The sequence below is a fragment of the Camelus ferus genome, chromosome 8 (genome assembly GCF_009834535.1).
Source record: "Camelus ferus isolate YT-003-E chromosome 8, BCGSAC_Cfer_1.0, whole genome shotgun sequence".
Lineage (NCBI taxonomy): Eukaryota > Metazoa > Chordata > Mammalia > Artiodactyla > Camelidae > Camelus > Camelus ferus.
The window spans coordinates 32,299,021-32,315,545 of NC_045703.1; the positions used below are offsets into that span (position 1 = coordinate 32,299,021).

At 41.1% G+C, this 16,525-nt stretch overlaps 1 protein-coding gene across 1 annotated transcript; it reads left to right on the forward strand.

Annotated features, from left to right (window-relative positions):
- The first annotated feature begins 276 nt into the window (after positions 1 to 276).
- RFPL4B (ret finger protein like 4B) lies at positions 277 to 1,185 on the forward strand. The gene is given in 1 exon segment (XM_032484879.1): positions 277 to 1,185. A coding segment is annotated over 1 exon segment (909 nt).
- Positions 1,186 to 16,525: the final 15,340 nt, after the last annotated feature.

The window sequence follows — 16,525 nt, forward strand, 5'->3', positions numbered from 1 at the left end:
CATAACTTGGCTATTGTGAATAATGCTATTTCTCTTTCTTGTGATCACTTAACATTTTGAATAGTTTTTCTCACAGAGAGTGCGTTTACTTTGATTCTCTGGTGACTTAGTGTCACTTCCATTTATAAATTACAGAAAGATTTGTATTATTTAATTTTTGTATTGAGTTTAGATACAGCCTGGTTATTGAAGAGCAGATTGTGTACAGAAGGCTCCTGATCACTCCCAGAAGCTAATAAAGGGCCATTTCAGCTCAGTTCACTGCTGAAGAAGAGCATGGACAAAAGTCTGCAAGAGGAGGCAGCCTGTGCAATTCGTCTGGATGCTTTCTTCATTGCCCTCTCCTGTGCCCACATTTTCTGCTTTGATTGCAGGCAAAGTCGGATAGAGGAATGGGAGGATCTGAAATTGACCTGCCCCATATGTCGAGAAGTCACTGACAACCGTGTTTTGGAGGAATGGCAAGTTGAAGAACTGGCTCTTCTCATCTCACAGCATGGTTCCCTGCTGGATCAGAGTCTGCACATCAGTGATGAGTGCTGGAAGTTCTGAGAGGATATAACTCTGGATGCAGACACCGCCAACTCCTTTCTTGTCCTCTCTGATGACCTAAGGAGTGTCCAGTGTGGGAAGTTCTGCCAAAACCTGAAGGAAGGTCCCCAGAGATTTGCCTACCAGCCCTGTGTCCTGGGCACCCCGTGCTTCTTCTCTGGCAGCCATTACTGGGAGGCAGAAGTGGGAGAAGGGAAGGAGTGGGCTCTAGGGGTCTGCAAAAAATCAATCAAAAGAAAGAGGAAGAGCAGTTTCTCCTCTGAGCATGGCTTCTGCATCATCAGCATGAAGGCAGGAACAATCTATACTGGCTCCATCCTAGAAACCAGAATTCCTGCAAGCCCTGGCCTCAGCCAAGTGGGAATTTTTCTAGACACTGAGTTGGAAGAAATCAAGTTTTTTGATGTTAGAAATGATGCCCTCATCTACATATACAGCAGTTTCTCCTGTTTGGAGCCTTTGTGTCCATTCTTCTGTCCTGAGTTGCCAGGAGAAGGTGGTAGTGGTGCCCCCCTGATCATCTGTCCACCGGAAATTCACCCCTTCCTAGAAGCTTCCTGTGAGGTGAATGAGGTCTTTGATGTGAGAAATGTCAGAATGACCCAGGAAGAGACAGTTTTGGAGGACTTGTAGCTAAATGACTGGGTTTTAGGAGGTGTTATTAAGCTCTTTAAAGCTTCAGGTTTTCAGTCTTTACTTGGGGATAACTGTGTCTCTCACATCACAGCCAAATAGCTGTGATGATCAGAGACTAAACTGTACATTTATTGCATAGTAAATACAATAGGGAGTTTTCAATTATAAATTAAATTATTACAGTTTTGTGGATAGGAATTATGTCTTTTTCATTACTTTATGCCTTTTCTGTAATTCTTGATAACTCTCTGAGGGGAAAAGAAGAATGAAAACCAGTGTGAAATATTTAGATATCATATTTAAGTGAGAGTGACAAAGGTACTGGGAAAGAACTAAGTTTCTCATTTTTAATTTCTTGAAAGACAAAGACCCTTTGACTGAGGTAGGTGTAGTTAGTGGTGATTCGTGTTTGCTTTAATGGGAATTATCCTTTGCCCACTTTAATAATTGGCCTATTGGGTGGCTGTCAAAGTGGTATGGTATATATAATGGGCAAAGGGTGCCAACAGGATCAGCCAGAGAGTGTCAAGTTTCTCTAAGATTTTGAACCTTCTGGAGTCAGTTATATAGGGAGGGAAACAATTGTTGGGAAGGCTGGACCCTCTCACATCCAGTCTGAAATATGTCCCTCTTCCTTCCCACCAAACCCACATTGTCCTAGACTGCAGTTTCCCACACCCTAGTCTTAAAAGCTCATGATGGCTCCTTTTCAAACCATTCAGCTACTTTCAGGTTGTATTATTAGAAATTTACAGAGTCAGCTACTTCCGTGGTAGCATCTGCTCTAGAAGAGCTGGGTTGTGATACATTCTGGAGTCTGTCTTTGACTTTCCTTTCCAAAGAGACCCAGAATTATCATCTCCTGTTTCTTTCCAGTTCCAGTGGGGATGGAGGGACAGCCCAGTTTGGGTGGTTTTTTTTGTTTTTTTTTCTATTGTTCTTATTCCCTTTTAATCCCTACAGCTTAATTTCAGGGGCCTCCTTGCCCTTCTCTGACACTGGGTTTGGGTGGGGTCTACCCTGATCTGCCTTAACAGGTCTTTACAATGTTGAAACAAAAGTTTTCTGAGACAATACCTATGATGAGTGATACACTATAATTCACTTTTGTTATGGAAATGACAGGCCAGCCAAGAAACAAGCACCACTCAGAGGATTGGAGTACTCAGATTTATTATGCCAGCGGGCTCAGAGGGGCTTCTGCTCTAAAGCTCTGAGCCCCTCCAAGACGTGTGCATGAGATTTTATAGGGTTAATTACAAGCTTGGGGTATTTGGCCAATATGCATGGAACAGCTTTAGCAGCATCATTATCACAAAAGTAGAGGCAGGGAGGCAGCAAACCAACATTTCAAGGCCACATATATCTCTTTGAAAACCCAGTTGGCTAGCAAAAAAAAAAAAAAAAAAAAAAAAAAAAATGAGCAGGGAATCAGCAAACTGACACTTGTTACACTTAGATTTACTAGTAGGCCCAACCCGGCTTTTCCTTCACACTTTTATTTTATTTTATTAGAAAAAATGCTGGTCTCACACACTAATTTGATTTTACAACTCACCAATAGGTTAAGAACTGCAGTTTGAAAAGCTGGGAAGGTTCCCGGGCTTCCAGGCCCCTTCTCCTGTCTTTGAATGCTAAAGAGAAGACAGCCCTACTTTCCCTAGGACTAGAGGTAACAGTATGTGTTGTATCTGCATTGTTGTGGGACACAACACGTAGGCCAGTGACGTGGGTTTGTAAAAGAATTTATCAGAGATGAAGGAGGAGAATGGTGAAGGAGTTTACTAGGGGAAGGCTGCCATAGTGTGAAGGAAAAGCTGGGCTGGTCTAACAAGATAACTCACAAATCTAAGTATTGGAATACTGATCTGAGTTCTGCTAGACTAACTTGTAAATCTAGGTTAATTAGTGTTGGTTTGCTGTTCTTGTTTTTTGCTAGCCAGCTGGGTTTTCAAAGATACATATCTGGCTTTGGAATGTTGGTTTGCTGCCTCCCTGCCTCCATCTTTGTGATGATAATGCTGCTAAAGCTGTTCCATGCATATTGGCCGAATACCCCAAGCATGTACTTTACCCTGTAAGACCTCATGTGCACATCTTGAAGGTGCTCAGAGCTTCGGAGCAGAAGCCCCTCTGAGCCCGCCGGCGTAATACATCTGAGTACTCCAACCCTCTGAGTGCTGCTTGTTTCTTGGCTGGCCTGTCGTTTCCGTAACAATAGACAACAGTGGGCCATACAGACAATAGATGCCTATGTGAGCCCCAAGGGTCGGTTGTTGGGGTCTTTTATTAGGCAGAGTCACAAATTACCCGATCGGCTTGTGCACAAGTCTCTGACTGGTTGTAGGTGAGGTATTAGTTTGTTAGGGCAAACATGCCCACTAAAGAATGTACTTTATCTGTCGAGGGATCACAGGCAGACATCTTGTTGCCGAGTCCAAACTTGCTCTGCTTGCAGCACGACAGGCCAATAAATCTGGAGACAAGGTGTTGGGGCAAGGAATGGCGACTTTATTCAGAAAGCCAGCAGACCGAGAGGATGGCAGACTAATGTCTTGGAGAACCATCCTGCTCTAGTCAGAATACAGTCTCCTTTTATACAAAAAATAAGGGAGGGAGAGGGAAAATAAGGGAGGGGATGTAGTTGATTGTTGTAATCTTTTTGCTGCAGGCATTCTTTGTTCTTGCAGCCATCCCCGTGGGCTAGTCATGGTTTCCTGTAAACCTCCAACAAAACAAAGGTTATTCTCTACTACAATCAAAGAGCCCAGGAATAGGGGTCATTTGACTTTGAAGGACGCCATTTGGCCCCACATGCATATTCCAGGTTCTTTCCAGGGCCATTTGCTTTAAAGGATGTTCTGTCTCTTCCTCATGGGGATTTCAATTCCAAGCTTCCGTTCATCCCAGCTAAAGGACCTGAGTGATTTTTTTCTTTTCATCGAACATTAGGGGAAAATGCCAGTGGCCAATGATTGGCCTGTTTCCTTTTCCCTGCCCAATTGAATCACTGTGGTCCAGAGGAATGATGGGGACTGGGTCACATGCTCATCCTGTGGCCAGTCGCTATTTATCCTTAGCAAAATATTTCACATATCTAACTCCTTAGCATGTCTATTGCTACAAACCTAATCCAAGCCTTTCATATACCTCATCTGAACAATTGGGACAGCCTCCTTCTTTGCTCCACTCTGGCCTTTCCATGGTTCATTTCCACCCTGGCTGGCACCAGAACAATTCTTTTAAACTACCCATCAGGTCGTTCCTGTCTTAAACCCTTCAAGAACTAACAGGCCAATTAGAATAAATTAGAATAACTATTTGCCCTCTCCCACACTCTCCCCTCACTATTCTCCAGAAGCATGAGTTTTCTTTCTGTCAGAGACTTCTGCCAGAGCCAGCTTCCTGGGGCACAAATCCTATTTTCATCACTTTTAGTTCTGTGACCTTGGACAAGTTACCTAACTTCTCTAGGCCTCAGTTTCCTAATCAGTAAAGAGGGATTAACAAGAAGCCCAGCCTTTAGCATTGTTGTGAGGGTTAAATGAGATAATTCTCGCTGATTGTTTAGCTCTGGGCCTTGCTTGTAGATTGTGCTATTTGTTTCCAATTAGTGACATCATCTATTATTTTTGGTGACATGTGACTTTGGCTGTTTACTTAACATACTCTATCATGTTGTAAACATCTTTTTAATCCCAGTTTTTTAAATACTTTAAACATATTTAGGAAGAAGTATTGCATTTTGACTAGTCTTTCTTTTAGTAATGAAATGATTGTTTCTGAGACAGGAGGGAAGGGGGCAGGGCACAGCCATTAAAGGAATGACACAGCAATTAAACATTTTGACTCTCAGTAGACCTTGAGGCTCAAGATTGCGGGAGATTTGACTTCCAGTAGACCTTGACTTTAGTTATATGCTCATTGAACTGCATTAGCATGATAAATGACACACCTACAGGCTCCATGACAGTTCTGAGGCTAACCATAAAAGGTCAAAAAGTGGGTCATGGCCCAACTCCTGGGAATTCCTGCCCCTTCCCCAAAGTGGTTGGAATAATCCTCCTACTTGTTAGCATATGAAGTTATGGAGCCCATAAAAACTAACAACTTGGCACCTCACTGTCACTCTCTCTTGCCTTCTGAGATAGCCTGCATTCTGTGTATGGAGTGTGTCTCTGAATAAATCTACCTTCACTCTACAATGGCTTGCTCCTGAATTTTTTCCTGTGTGAAGCCAAGTTCCCTCACTTGATGGGGCACATCCCAGGGACTTGCCTGGGACCCAGGACATGTCCATCCTCTCTCGCCCCATTTTCCCTGTATCAGTATTACTTATAGTTTGATAGAAGAAAGCATCTTGGAGTGCCCACCCCTCACCCATTTGTGTAAGTTACCTCTCTCCTTCCCATCCTCCAGCTAACCCTCCCACTGTTGCAAATTTTGTGGACTGGCTGTATACAGAAAGATTTTAATTAGTGCTGGGGTGCCTCAAAAAGCAATAGTAGTATGGGGATACATTACAATTTTAAATCTGATTAGCATAATAGGATAATATCAATTATGACTATACTTCCCACTTCCCCTCCAATAGCCCTCCTCAGATTTCAGCTTTCCAGTCCTCAACCCATCCTATCCCTATCTGGGGTTCTTTAATAATATACTTCCTCATCCAAACTTGGCTTGAATCATACCCTCTACTCCTTTTTCACATCTGCCTCTGCCTCTCCTATACTGTCCCTCCAAGGAATACATTTTGTACGTAATATTCTTCCCTTCGCAGTTTTCTTGCTCTAAATGGGATTAACTACCTATCCCAAACTGCCTCAATCAGCATGACTGGCTAAAACTACTGCTAGGTAGGGAAGGGCCCTACTAGGAAAACTGGAAAAGGCCGAGGAAATGCAAGGAAAGATGAGAGCTGGGCTGAGCTCCAGCGGAGGCTAATGACGGCCAAGCAACTCAATTCTCCTCACCTGAGTCAGAAAGGGTTCCTGAGCAGGGACAGGGAAAAACACTACCCTTGACGTCACTATTTGGGAGAAAGACTAGTCCCCCACCACTTCTAGAACATAGTTGATTTGACTAGCTTTATTTGGCCACAAAGACCCAGATAAGGGGCTGGAGCAATGGTTCTCAGTCTTGGTTTCTCTTTACAATCACGTGAGGAATTTCAAAAATTCCCACAACTCAAACCACATCCTAAACGAATTAAATTGGAGCCTTTGAGCATGGGGCCCAGACAGCAGTACTTTTCCAGGTTTTTTAGGTGATTTCAGTGTGCAGCCAGGGTTGAAAATCACTGGACTAAAGCATTGGTTCCAAAAGTTTTTTGTGCCTCAGAATCTCTTGAACAAATTCAGTTAGTCTGAAGTGGGGCCCCAAAATTTGCATTTGTAATAGGTTCCCAAGTGATGCTGGTGGGGACCACATTTTGAAACTAGTGGACCAGAGGACACAGTGCACTTTAATTTTAATTCTTGAATTAATCAGTCAATCAATTGCATTTCAATTAATTAATTTAAAAATTAATCCAACTTTAATTTAATTTTAATTCCTGCATTAAAAACCAAAAAATTGGGATGGGGAGATTATAGCTCAATATTAAGAGTGTGTGCTTAGCATGCATGAGGTCCAGGGTTCAGTCCCCAGTACCTCCATGAAAAATAAAGAAATAAATAAACCTAATTATCTACCCCCACCAAAAAAACAAACAAACAAAAGAAACAAAAACACAAATTTAAAAAGTCCTCGAACAATCTAAGAGAAGGGAAGGAGGCTGAGTGGTCTTAGCTGGGATTAGAACAGTTTGTTGACAAACACTGTGGACGTTCTAGCCTACCATCTGCCTCTCGTGACACTGATCACAAAATTTTCGTCATTCTGATACCGTGATCAGACCATAAAGTGTGTATAAAAATGACTGCTTGCTGTAATGATCCAAGCCTGTATTCTTCTTAATATTTCATTTTAGAACTTTCTGTTAAGAAAAAGGCTCTTGTTCAAGCCCTACTGGGTCAGCTTTTTTTTTTTTTTTTTTTCACAGAAAGCAACCAGGAAAAAAACGGTGAAATTTTCTGCTTCTTAAGAGGTTACTGTCTTTGAATAGCTGTACGTGTTGGCTTAGAGTTTGGTGAGTGCTGTTTTTCTTGTTTTTCATAGGTGGCAGATTCTGTCTAGGCTCTGGAATGTGTACATAGGTACCAGAAGCAGCCTGGTCTCAGACTTCAACGTGGCAAACTTCCAAGAACCTTTCTTAAGGAACAGCTGGCTCTCTCTGCCTGCTTTTTGGTCTCGTCCTTCATCCTGCTGCTCAGAATGCAGATGCTACTCTCTCGGACCATATATATGTATGTATATGTATAACTGAATCACTTTGCTGTACACCTGAAACTAACATTGTAAATTGACTGCACGTCAATAAAAAATAAGAATTTTTTTAAACAAGAAACAACAACAAAAGAACCAAGAAGGCACTTCTTTTCATACTTTCTTTTAGGAGTTTAAGAAAAAATCAGGACGCTCCTCACCAGCGCCACCCAATTCCCCACGCTTGCCCCGCCCCAGCCACTGTGCTAATCTAAAACCTGCAGGGGGCACCTGTGGTCCTGTCACAGGGACTGATATGTAGCTTGTTTTAAGGGAACCAATGATCTTAAAGTTCCAACTTCTGGATTTGTATCCACCAGAGGTATTTTTCACATTCTGATACTTGTTACTTTTTTAAAAACCTGATAATAAAAACATATGGTATAATATTCAAAAAGGTGCGGAGTGAAACTGTCTCAAGACACTCTTGTCCCCATTTCCCTATTGCTTGGGGACACTTCCAGAGGTATTCTAACTGTATACATATATACTTCACAAAAATGTTCATTTAGTATATACTTTGTTTTGTACCTTGCTCTTTTCACTTGAGACTATTTAAGGCAATTTACTTTAAATGATTTTTTCCCAGGACTCAGATCATGAGAACTTCCTGTACTGTGTTCATCAACTTAGCCAATTTTCTGAAAATAGTTCTCAATCAGATTTGTAAGTGTAACATTTTCTTTCAGTTTTTCCAGAAAGTCTGTAGCCCTTCTCACTCCAAAACGCATGACACCATGACTGCCATCAAAAACCTGCTGGAATGTCTAATTACCACAAAATACCGGTAAAAACAGACGGACCTCATGCCCTGTATCTTTCAAGTAAGACACGATTTTATTTTTTTAAGCGTGGTTTGTTGGGTATAATCAAAAATAATGTTTTGGTAAAACCCTTAGAAAAGGTTGAAATGCCAGATTTATTAAAGGATGTTGATTGTGATCTCAGGTGATTTAATGGAGACCTTAATGAAGGGAAGCAGGAAGTTGCAGTTATCTCTTAGAGAAAAAACATGCTGCTGCTTCACTTTACCAGCAAATCCAGTTTGTGGCCAAAGGAGGAAGCCCAGTATCGGTCAGTGCTGGTGATCCTGAGTTAGGCTAACAGGGGTACAAGCATAACTGGGTGCAAGTTTATCATTAAAGATGTTGATGTTTTTAAAACTGGGCTTAAGTGGGCAGAGAAGGAGGTGGCCTTTGGTTTGTAAGTAATCAGCTCAGGCCCAGATACTCCAGACAGCCTGAGAAGAGCAATTTTGAACTACACCTATAAAGATCATTTTTAAAATGATGTATCTCCCTACGGTTTGTGTCTGCAAGATGATGAACCAGAAGAATAGAACCGGGATCATTCTTTGCCCTGATTAAAATGGTCCTTAATGTTACAAATTGAGGAAGATTAAGTACATAAACATAAACCTTTACCGATGATTGCCATATATTTTTTAAAAACAGATTTATTTGTGCTTTTCATAACCTCTGAAGCTCCATTTGAGCTCTTTTTTTGGGGATGAAGATGGCAGAGATGATGGACCAATGACATCTGTACTTCACAAAGTATGGCAGAGTTTAAAAAACAAAGTAGCTTGTCCCATTTGTCTTATTATTTCCCAAACATCCATATTCTCTCATGCCAGCACAGTTTTGCTTTACGTGCATGTCTGTGGAGAGCAAAGGGAGGGGCTGTGAATGGGATAGTGGGAGGAGAGAACTGATGATGCTTCCTGTGGCTGGTGCTGTACAGGGAGGGCTCCCTGGCTGGAAGAAGGCCAGGACTGCGGGAAGAGAACTCTAGGCAGACAGGTGAAGGTGGTAATTTATTGGTGTATGCTGATTAACTGAAAGTTCTTTCTTTGATTTGTAAGCAAAACCAAACATTAGACACTGAAACGGCAAATGACAAAGCTTAACAGCCATTCTTTATTTTTCACAAAGACCTTAGAAAACAAGGACTAGAAGGATACTTTAAAATTGCCATATAGACCATAGTAAGCAACTCTCTGATTAACACAGTATTTAAGAGTAAAAGAAAATTAATTAAAACAGATCTTGAAACATTTATTGAACTTCTACTGCATGCCAGGCACTGAACTCATTGTGTAACATGAATTATTAAATTTTCACCAAAGTCAAATGAGCTGTGTATTCAAATACCCTCATTTTAATAATTAGGAAACCGAGGCAAAAGGAGGTTAAATAAGTTGCCTAATTATTAAGTCCCTTTTCTCCATAAGTGGCATATAGCCAAAAATGACAAAAATATACCCTGGATCCAAACAGTTGGGTTCAGAGGCCATAGTCTTAATTACAAATGTGGGACCCTGCAGTGGCCATTTCCTCCTCCAGTTCTTGGCCAGCATCTCTAACTGATGCCTCCCCCTCTTTCAAAGTCCTGACACAGAGCTCCGGGGTCCCACTAACATTTAATTAAATGAAGCATTCAGGTTGCAAGCTATTTGCCACTAGATTCTCAAGCATCAAAACCAAGAAAAGGCTGCCGGCTGCTATCCCTGCTATTTAACATTGTTACCAAAAAGAGGCCAAATGAATAAACTATAAACAGGGCTGTGCAGGTTGCTGCTTGTACCAGCTCTCGGGAGCCATCTGTGCATCTCTTCCTAACTCCAGGTTGGTGACGTCACCTTGGTATCTTTTTTCTTGAGAATCAGTTGTCAAACTTTTATCGGCACGGCCCTAATTTATAAGCTAGTAATAAAGCTAACTATTGAAAACAGGTAAAACTTCTGTTACTTAGAGAGTATATGATTTCATATGTTGAAAACCTTAGGGAGTAAAAACTTCTCAAAATTAAGGACGTTTTTTAAAAATCCAGGCCAGACTGCTGATCCAGGCCTCGTGACTCCTTTGGTGTTGATTGAATTCACAAATAGCAAAGCTTGGAACAGACAGCATCTATGATTTCCCTCCTGTGGAGAAGGCTAAGCAGTATGCGGGAGTGGGGAGAGCCAATGTTTAGTGAGAGCAGGACGTGGGAAGCAGTCATTCTGCTGGTTTTGAGTCCCAGGTTCAAAAAGACCCTGGGCACAGCTGCATCTCAGCTTGGCTTGCTCTGGTTCTGCCACGAGATGTGACAGAGTCCTTCCTCTAAATGCAACTTTCTGTCTAAGCCAGTTCAGTTTGGGGTTTCTTACATTTCAACCTAAACCAGATTACCTAATAAATCCATCTATTCTTACAGAATCTATAAAGGATCTGACATCTTTCCTGCCCCCACACTCTTTTTGCAGGGACATCAGTGTTTTACTTAAGATGACTTTACCTGTCCCAGATCAAAAGGGCAACACCTTGAGTGCAAACTATTTTCCCAAATTTGCTGGCATTGTATATCTAAATGTTATACAAAGGGTTAATGATTTGTGGTGATAAGTATAATCATTGAAATTGGGGAGCAATACTCTGGTGTTAAAAAAAAGGGACCTGGTTTTAAAAATGCAGACCTCTGTAGTGATGATAAATAATTGACCAATGCTTGGCTGCTAGCCAATCACTCATCTCTTCATCAGCACTGTGCTGAAAACAATGTGATTCCTTCTTTCTGGTGCTCATTTCATTATTGGCAATTTCACCCTCCCCTCCCCTACCCTAAGTGCAGGTCTGTGACATACAAAAATTTTCCACCCCCATGTCTTGCTTCTTGATACTGTACCTAAATACATATCTCAGGCGTGTACAAAGGCTTCTGGACAGAGCACATAGTACCTTCTCTTGGAATGACAAGAAGGAAGTACCAAGAGGTGGAATTTGTTACGAATTTAGAGAGTGGGGAGCTGGAAACTGATGAACTAAAATTCATATTTTATGGCAAGATGGGAAAAGTTTAAACATAAAAACTTTCCCTGCTCATCTGGGCCTCCTCCCTCCCCTTATTGTGTATTGTGCATCTGCATTAACCAGCCGTCCTTAGGAGACAATCTTCCTTTTCAATCTGATAAGGGGTAATCACTTTGTATGTGTAGCTCTCAATTGTGTAAACTATCAGTACATCATTTAATGTATAACCCTTTGTCTCAAAAACGTATATAACTACACTTTGACTACACTTTGACTTAGCCCCAGCCCAATGAGCCCCACCAGCTTCTTAGTACTCCTCAGGGGTTCTGGAGAGTCTCCTCATATCTGGATCCATTGCTTTTAAGTGATGACACTAAAACCTTTATTAGTGCTGTTTTTATTTAAAATTTGGAATCTTGAGGGGCTTTGGTGCAGGGACTTTAGGGGGATCTGGGCAGGAGGCCCAGGGAAACCATGTGTGGCTGAGTTTGTGTTAAATTTGGCTTAAACTGAAAAACAAAAACAAAAACAAAAACCAAGTTGATATATTGTCCGAAGAAAATTTTGCTAGTGAAATGAGAGACAATTATTCAGCTCTGAAGAACAAGAGACATCTGTTCTTTCTGGCCAAAGGAGTTCTCAGGTGACTGAGAAGCTAGCAGAAGTGTCTGAGGATTAGTCCTCGTGATATGTAGCTGTCCTGCAGGGAAACCCTACTACAACATTAAGTAAATGCTGCTCTTCCAGGCATGCACGATATAAAGCCGGTCATCTTGTGCTCCAAGCGCTGCTGGAGGAGTTTTAGACTGTTGAAGGGAGAAACTGAGTTGGGTAAAAGAGCTGAATTGACCCAAGGGTAACTTTTTGGGGAGCTAGACACAGAAGTAGCACACATCTGATCCCCAACACTGACTGTCCTCAGAAAGTTGTTCACCATTATTTGTGGTAGCAAAAAAACAGGGAATAATCAGGTTAAATGTAGGCTATACAGCGGTTACAAGGAATAAACCAAGTAGACATTTAGCCACATGGATAGATTTCCAAAATATAATATTTATATCCTATGCTATTTATGTAAGTTAAACATAACCCAACATAATATTTGTATTTTAAAGTTTTTCATACATACATATATAAATGAGAATATTGAAGTTGAATTAAAAGTACAGATATTCACTTTAGGTTGGGAGCTTACGGAGGGGGAAGAAAATTGGATTATATGAGATGAAGGGGATAAAACTAAAATAAAATAAAGAATAAATAAAGATAATGTGTCTTGAGTTGATGGCATGATCAATCCCATTCTGCTCGCCTACAATAAACAAACAATACAATAAACAAACTTACAAATAAACCAGTTACCCTCGAGAAATAGGGAGGGTTGACCACTTAAGTTCTGGCTTAGTGGGAGCCAGGAGGTGTGCAGATGTGGAGCAGTCCCTCAAAACTCATTTCCACCTACTGTCTTTCAGCAGTCAGGTCCCCCCATTTATATTGCTCCCTGGCCTCTGCAAGTATCTGTATTAGGGCCTCTGCTCTACAGAACCTTGTTCCAGGTAGGGGTCTCAAAAACAGAAGACCTCATGGGCATGGACCAATTTTGTAAGCCTAATATGGTGAATTAGTTTATCCTGAAAGCTGTTGCTGTGCTGATGAGTCACCTGGGCTGAAAATCCCAAAGCCAAGCAGCTTGGAAGATTTTACAGTCCCCGAAGTCAATATTCACCCTAGGCAGGATCCCTCAGAAGATCCAGATAGACAGAGAAGTAATCCGAAATTAAGTCCATGAAGAAACCTTTATGAAAATGTACTGTCTTCTCCCATCATTAATAATTCAGGTAAGAGACCCACAAAAAGCACAGCCAAGGTGAGCATCTTTTGACTCTTCTACTATTTGGAAATGATCAGACTTTCAGTCTCTGATTATAGTTTCTAATTTACCCTGCTGAGACTGTGCCAATGAAGTCTGAATCCTGTAGCTTTTGGTCAGAAAATAGCAGCTTTCCAACCATGACCTTCCTTGATTAAAATGCTAAGGATGTTCTATTTTCAAATATCCAATATCTTGAGACCACTTTTAAAAATTAAGACCCTTTGGTAGGAAGTAACAGAAATTAACTCAAAATCTTAATTAAAAAAAAAGATTCTCTATAAAGAAAAGGGTAAAGTGTTTGTCTGTAACCTTGGATGAGATAACAAATTTAACTACAACATTTGTAACTGATATGTAACAGGTACAAAAAACTAAGAAAGCTACAATAAAATGTTTTATTTAGGGCAAAGGGAAAGCCCAAAGTGCCCCGATTCCTGCATACATTGGTTGCCTGTGCAGAATACATATTTCATCCCCAAGGGCAGTACTGGTAAGAACAGTGAAGTGAACGGACTTCATTTTATCGAATTGCTTCTTTGTTTAACTGAGACTGAGAGCCAAGGGGCATTTTGCCAGCATGTGTTAATAAAATTTTCTATCCTGTGTTTGATAAGTTAGGGAAAATCAACCAGAAATGGACCTGTTTTTGGCTATGTGTAGATTTGGATGCATTATGGGTTTCTTCCATTTTAGAGGAACCAGTTTTTGTATTTAACTCCGTTTGCTACCAGCAGAAGGGTACCTGTCCTGGAGATTGACATGCATCGCTGTAAACACCCACTGTTATAACAGTCCTCATTAACATAGTTAGTTCACATATGCAGCTGAAGCACTGACTGGGCGTCTGCTCCTGTGTTACTAAAATAACTTACACAGCTTCTAATATTGGGCAGTTTACTGCCAACGGTGTTGTGAATGGTACACAACGCAGGCTAGGACCCAGATTTCTGGACTTTGTACTGTCTTTCTCCAAAATGAACTAGGTCTCCTAGAGGGGAGATAATGCTAAATGTGGAGCAGGAAGAGCAAGATCGGTCTGGAACATCTTAGTTGATTGGGAGCAATGATAGTTTCCAAGACTTTTGGGGTGGTATCAAGAGGGGAAAAGAGGCCAGCCCTGTAGAAGTGAACAAGTCAATTACTACTGTAAGGTGAAACAGATTGAGTTTATACAGACATTTTGGTTTCATAATATTAAAAAACCAGGTGACATCGACTGTGCTCACAGACAACAGAAAAACAGTTGCATTAAACACATGAATTTCAGTTGAAGAAAAGCTAATATACTGAATGAGTGATATTGTGAGCGTTACACATAAGTGACTATTGAGAAAAAAGTCCATTTGTATTTCCTTAGTAATGAACATCCATGATCTCAGCTGTCCAGATGAGGCGTTTGTCCCTCCCTCCCTCTCCCGATGGAACGTTGCATGGGGGCACAGGCAGGCCCATCATCTGACATGAACTCCTTACTCGGTGGCCATGTGGTCTCTCTGAGTCTTAAGATACACAGTTAAGAGCTCACCCTACTGATTCATCACTGACAAGTAAACCTGCTTTGGAGTTAACAAACTCGTCAGCAGCTACCCTGCTCTATACACAGCCACCCAGAGACAAGTGCTGCTGTTAAAAGGGCTGAGCTCTGCTGGTCAGTCAGGACTGTTGCTCATATCCTGTCCATCCTACCTGGCTACTCACCTGAAACTCATCTATAGATGTGTGTGTGTGTGTGTGTGTGTGTGTGTGTAGCACAGACAAATCATGGTGCCTGTGGTGCTTGTCACATTCATCCTGAGGTTGACAGTTTTTAGATTAAGAAATTGTCCTGCCATTGACTAAGGTAGGTAGTTGTTGCTACTTCAGCATTGGCCACTTGACCCATTAAATGTGACTCTTCTGTTTTGTTTTGTTTTTGAGATCCCTGATATTGAGTGCTTATTTTAGGTGGAGCATTTGGGTGGGTTAGGAGGGTTGGAATAAATGGTCTTTCATATCATTAATTTGGGGAGTCATGTTCAGTGAATTGGAAGGAAATAGTGCGCACTCTAGTGGACATTTTGAGAACTGGCATAGCCTGTTGTGCAAAATAGCAAAATAGGTCAGGATTGGGTCAGTTCATGGAGACATCAGTACACACTCTTGACATCCCTTCATCTGTAGACTTGTGGTTGCTGCCTTTGTGGTAACAAAAGGAGTCCAAAAGCTTAACCACAGGACCCGAAGAGAGTGTGTGTGTGTGTGTGTGTGTGTGTGTGTGTGTGTGTGTTGTGTTGTGTAGAGTGCAGCAGAAGCCTACTCCTTCACTCCACTGCCCTTTGTACAATGTTAAGGAAGAGGGGAAGGTTTGGAGAGATGCTCTTTTCATAGAAAAGCAAGTCAGAGTGTCTGGGTATCCTGGCATCAAAATATAAAAATGCAAAAAATCCTGCAAAGTTAGAACATTTCTTCTAGTTCTCATTAGACTAAAATCATTCTCAAATGATAGAGCATAGAGAATTGCTCAAAAAAGTGCCACTGAAAAAAAAAGCGAAAAAAAAGCACCACTAAATGTACTAAAATATAAAGCTTTCCCTGTAATCTATAGTCTGTCTCTCAAGTTGTCATGGTGTTTTTAATTTGCTATTTAATATCATTGTAAGTAAAATTTATATATATAATTTTAAACTATTTGCACAAATTATACCATTCATCTCTATAATGTATAATGCTAGTTGTAAATGCAAATATAGGAGCATTTAACTTGTATGCAGATTCACTGAAATTACATACAGGCATATGTGTTTTGTTTTACCAGATGAGTGGAAAAACTAACTCAACTGTTTTTATTTCACTTCTTGATGTACGCAAAATATGGGCTGCTCTCTCTTTCCTTTTCTTCCCTTAACTTCCATGTCATCACTTTCAGAGTAAGTGGTTGGTTATATAAGGAAGTAACACAAATAAGGGAGGCTGTGATAGGGTTTCTCAGTCTTTAATGTTTCTCAGGCCACCAGTGCATTCTTTCTGAGTTTGGGATGGAATTGAAAGTGTGGCCTTATGGGACTGTCAATGCCTCCATTTATTCAGTCACAGACAAAAGATGCTTACCCCGTACTTCCTTCCAGTCTTGCTGGACTCCCACCATCATGGGGCATGGAGAATGCTATGTGAGAACAGGGCAGCAGGAAATGGTCTACATGCAAGCCACCTGGGTCTTCTGTGCTCGTGCTCCATTGTTCTATCAGGCTTCACTTACAAAAGTCCCATGATAATATTATTTAGAATTTAAAGATGGTGACAGTAGAGCACTAAACCAAGTACAGGG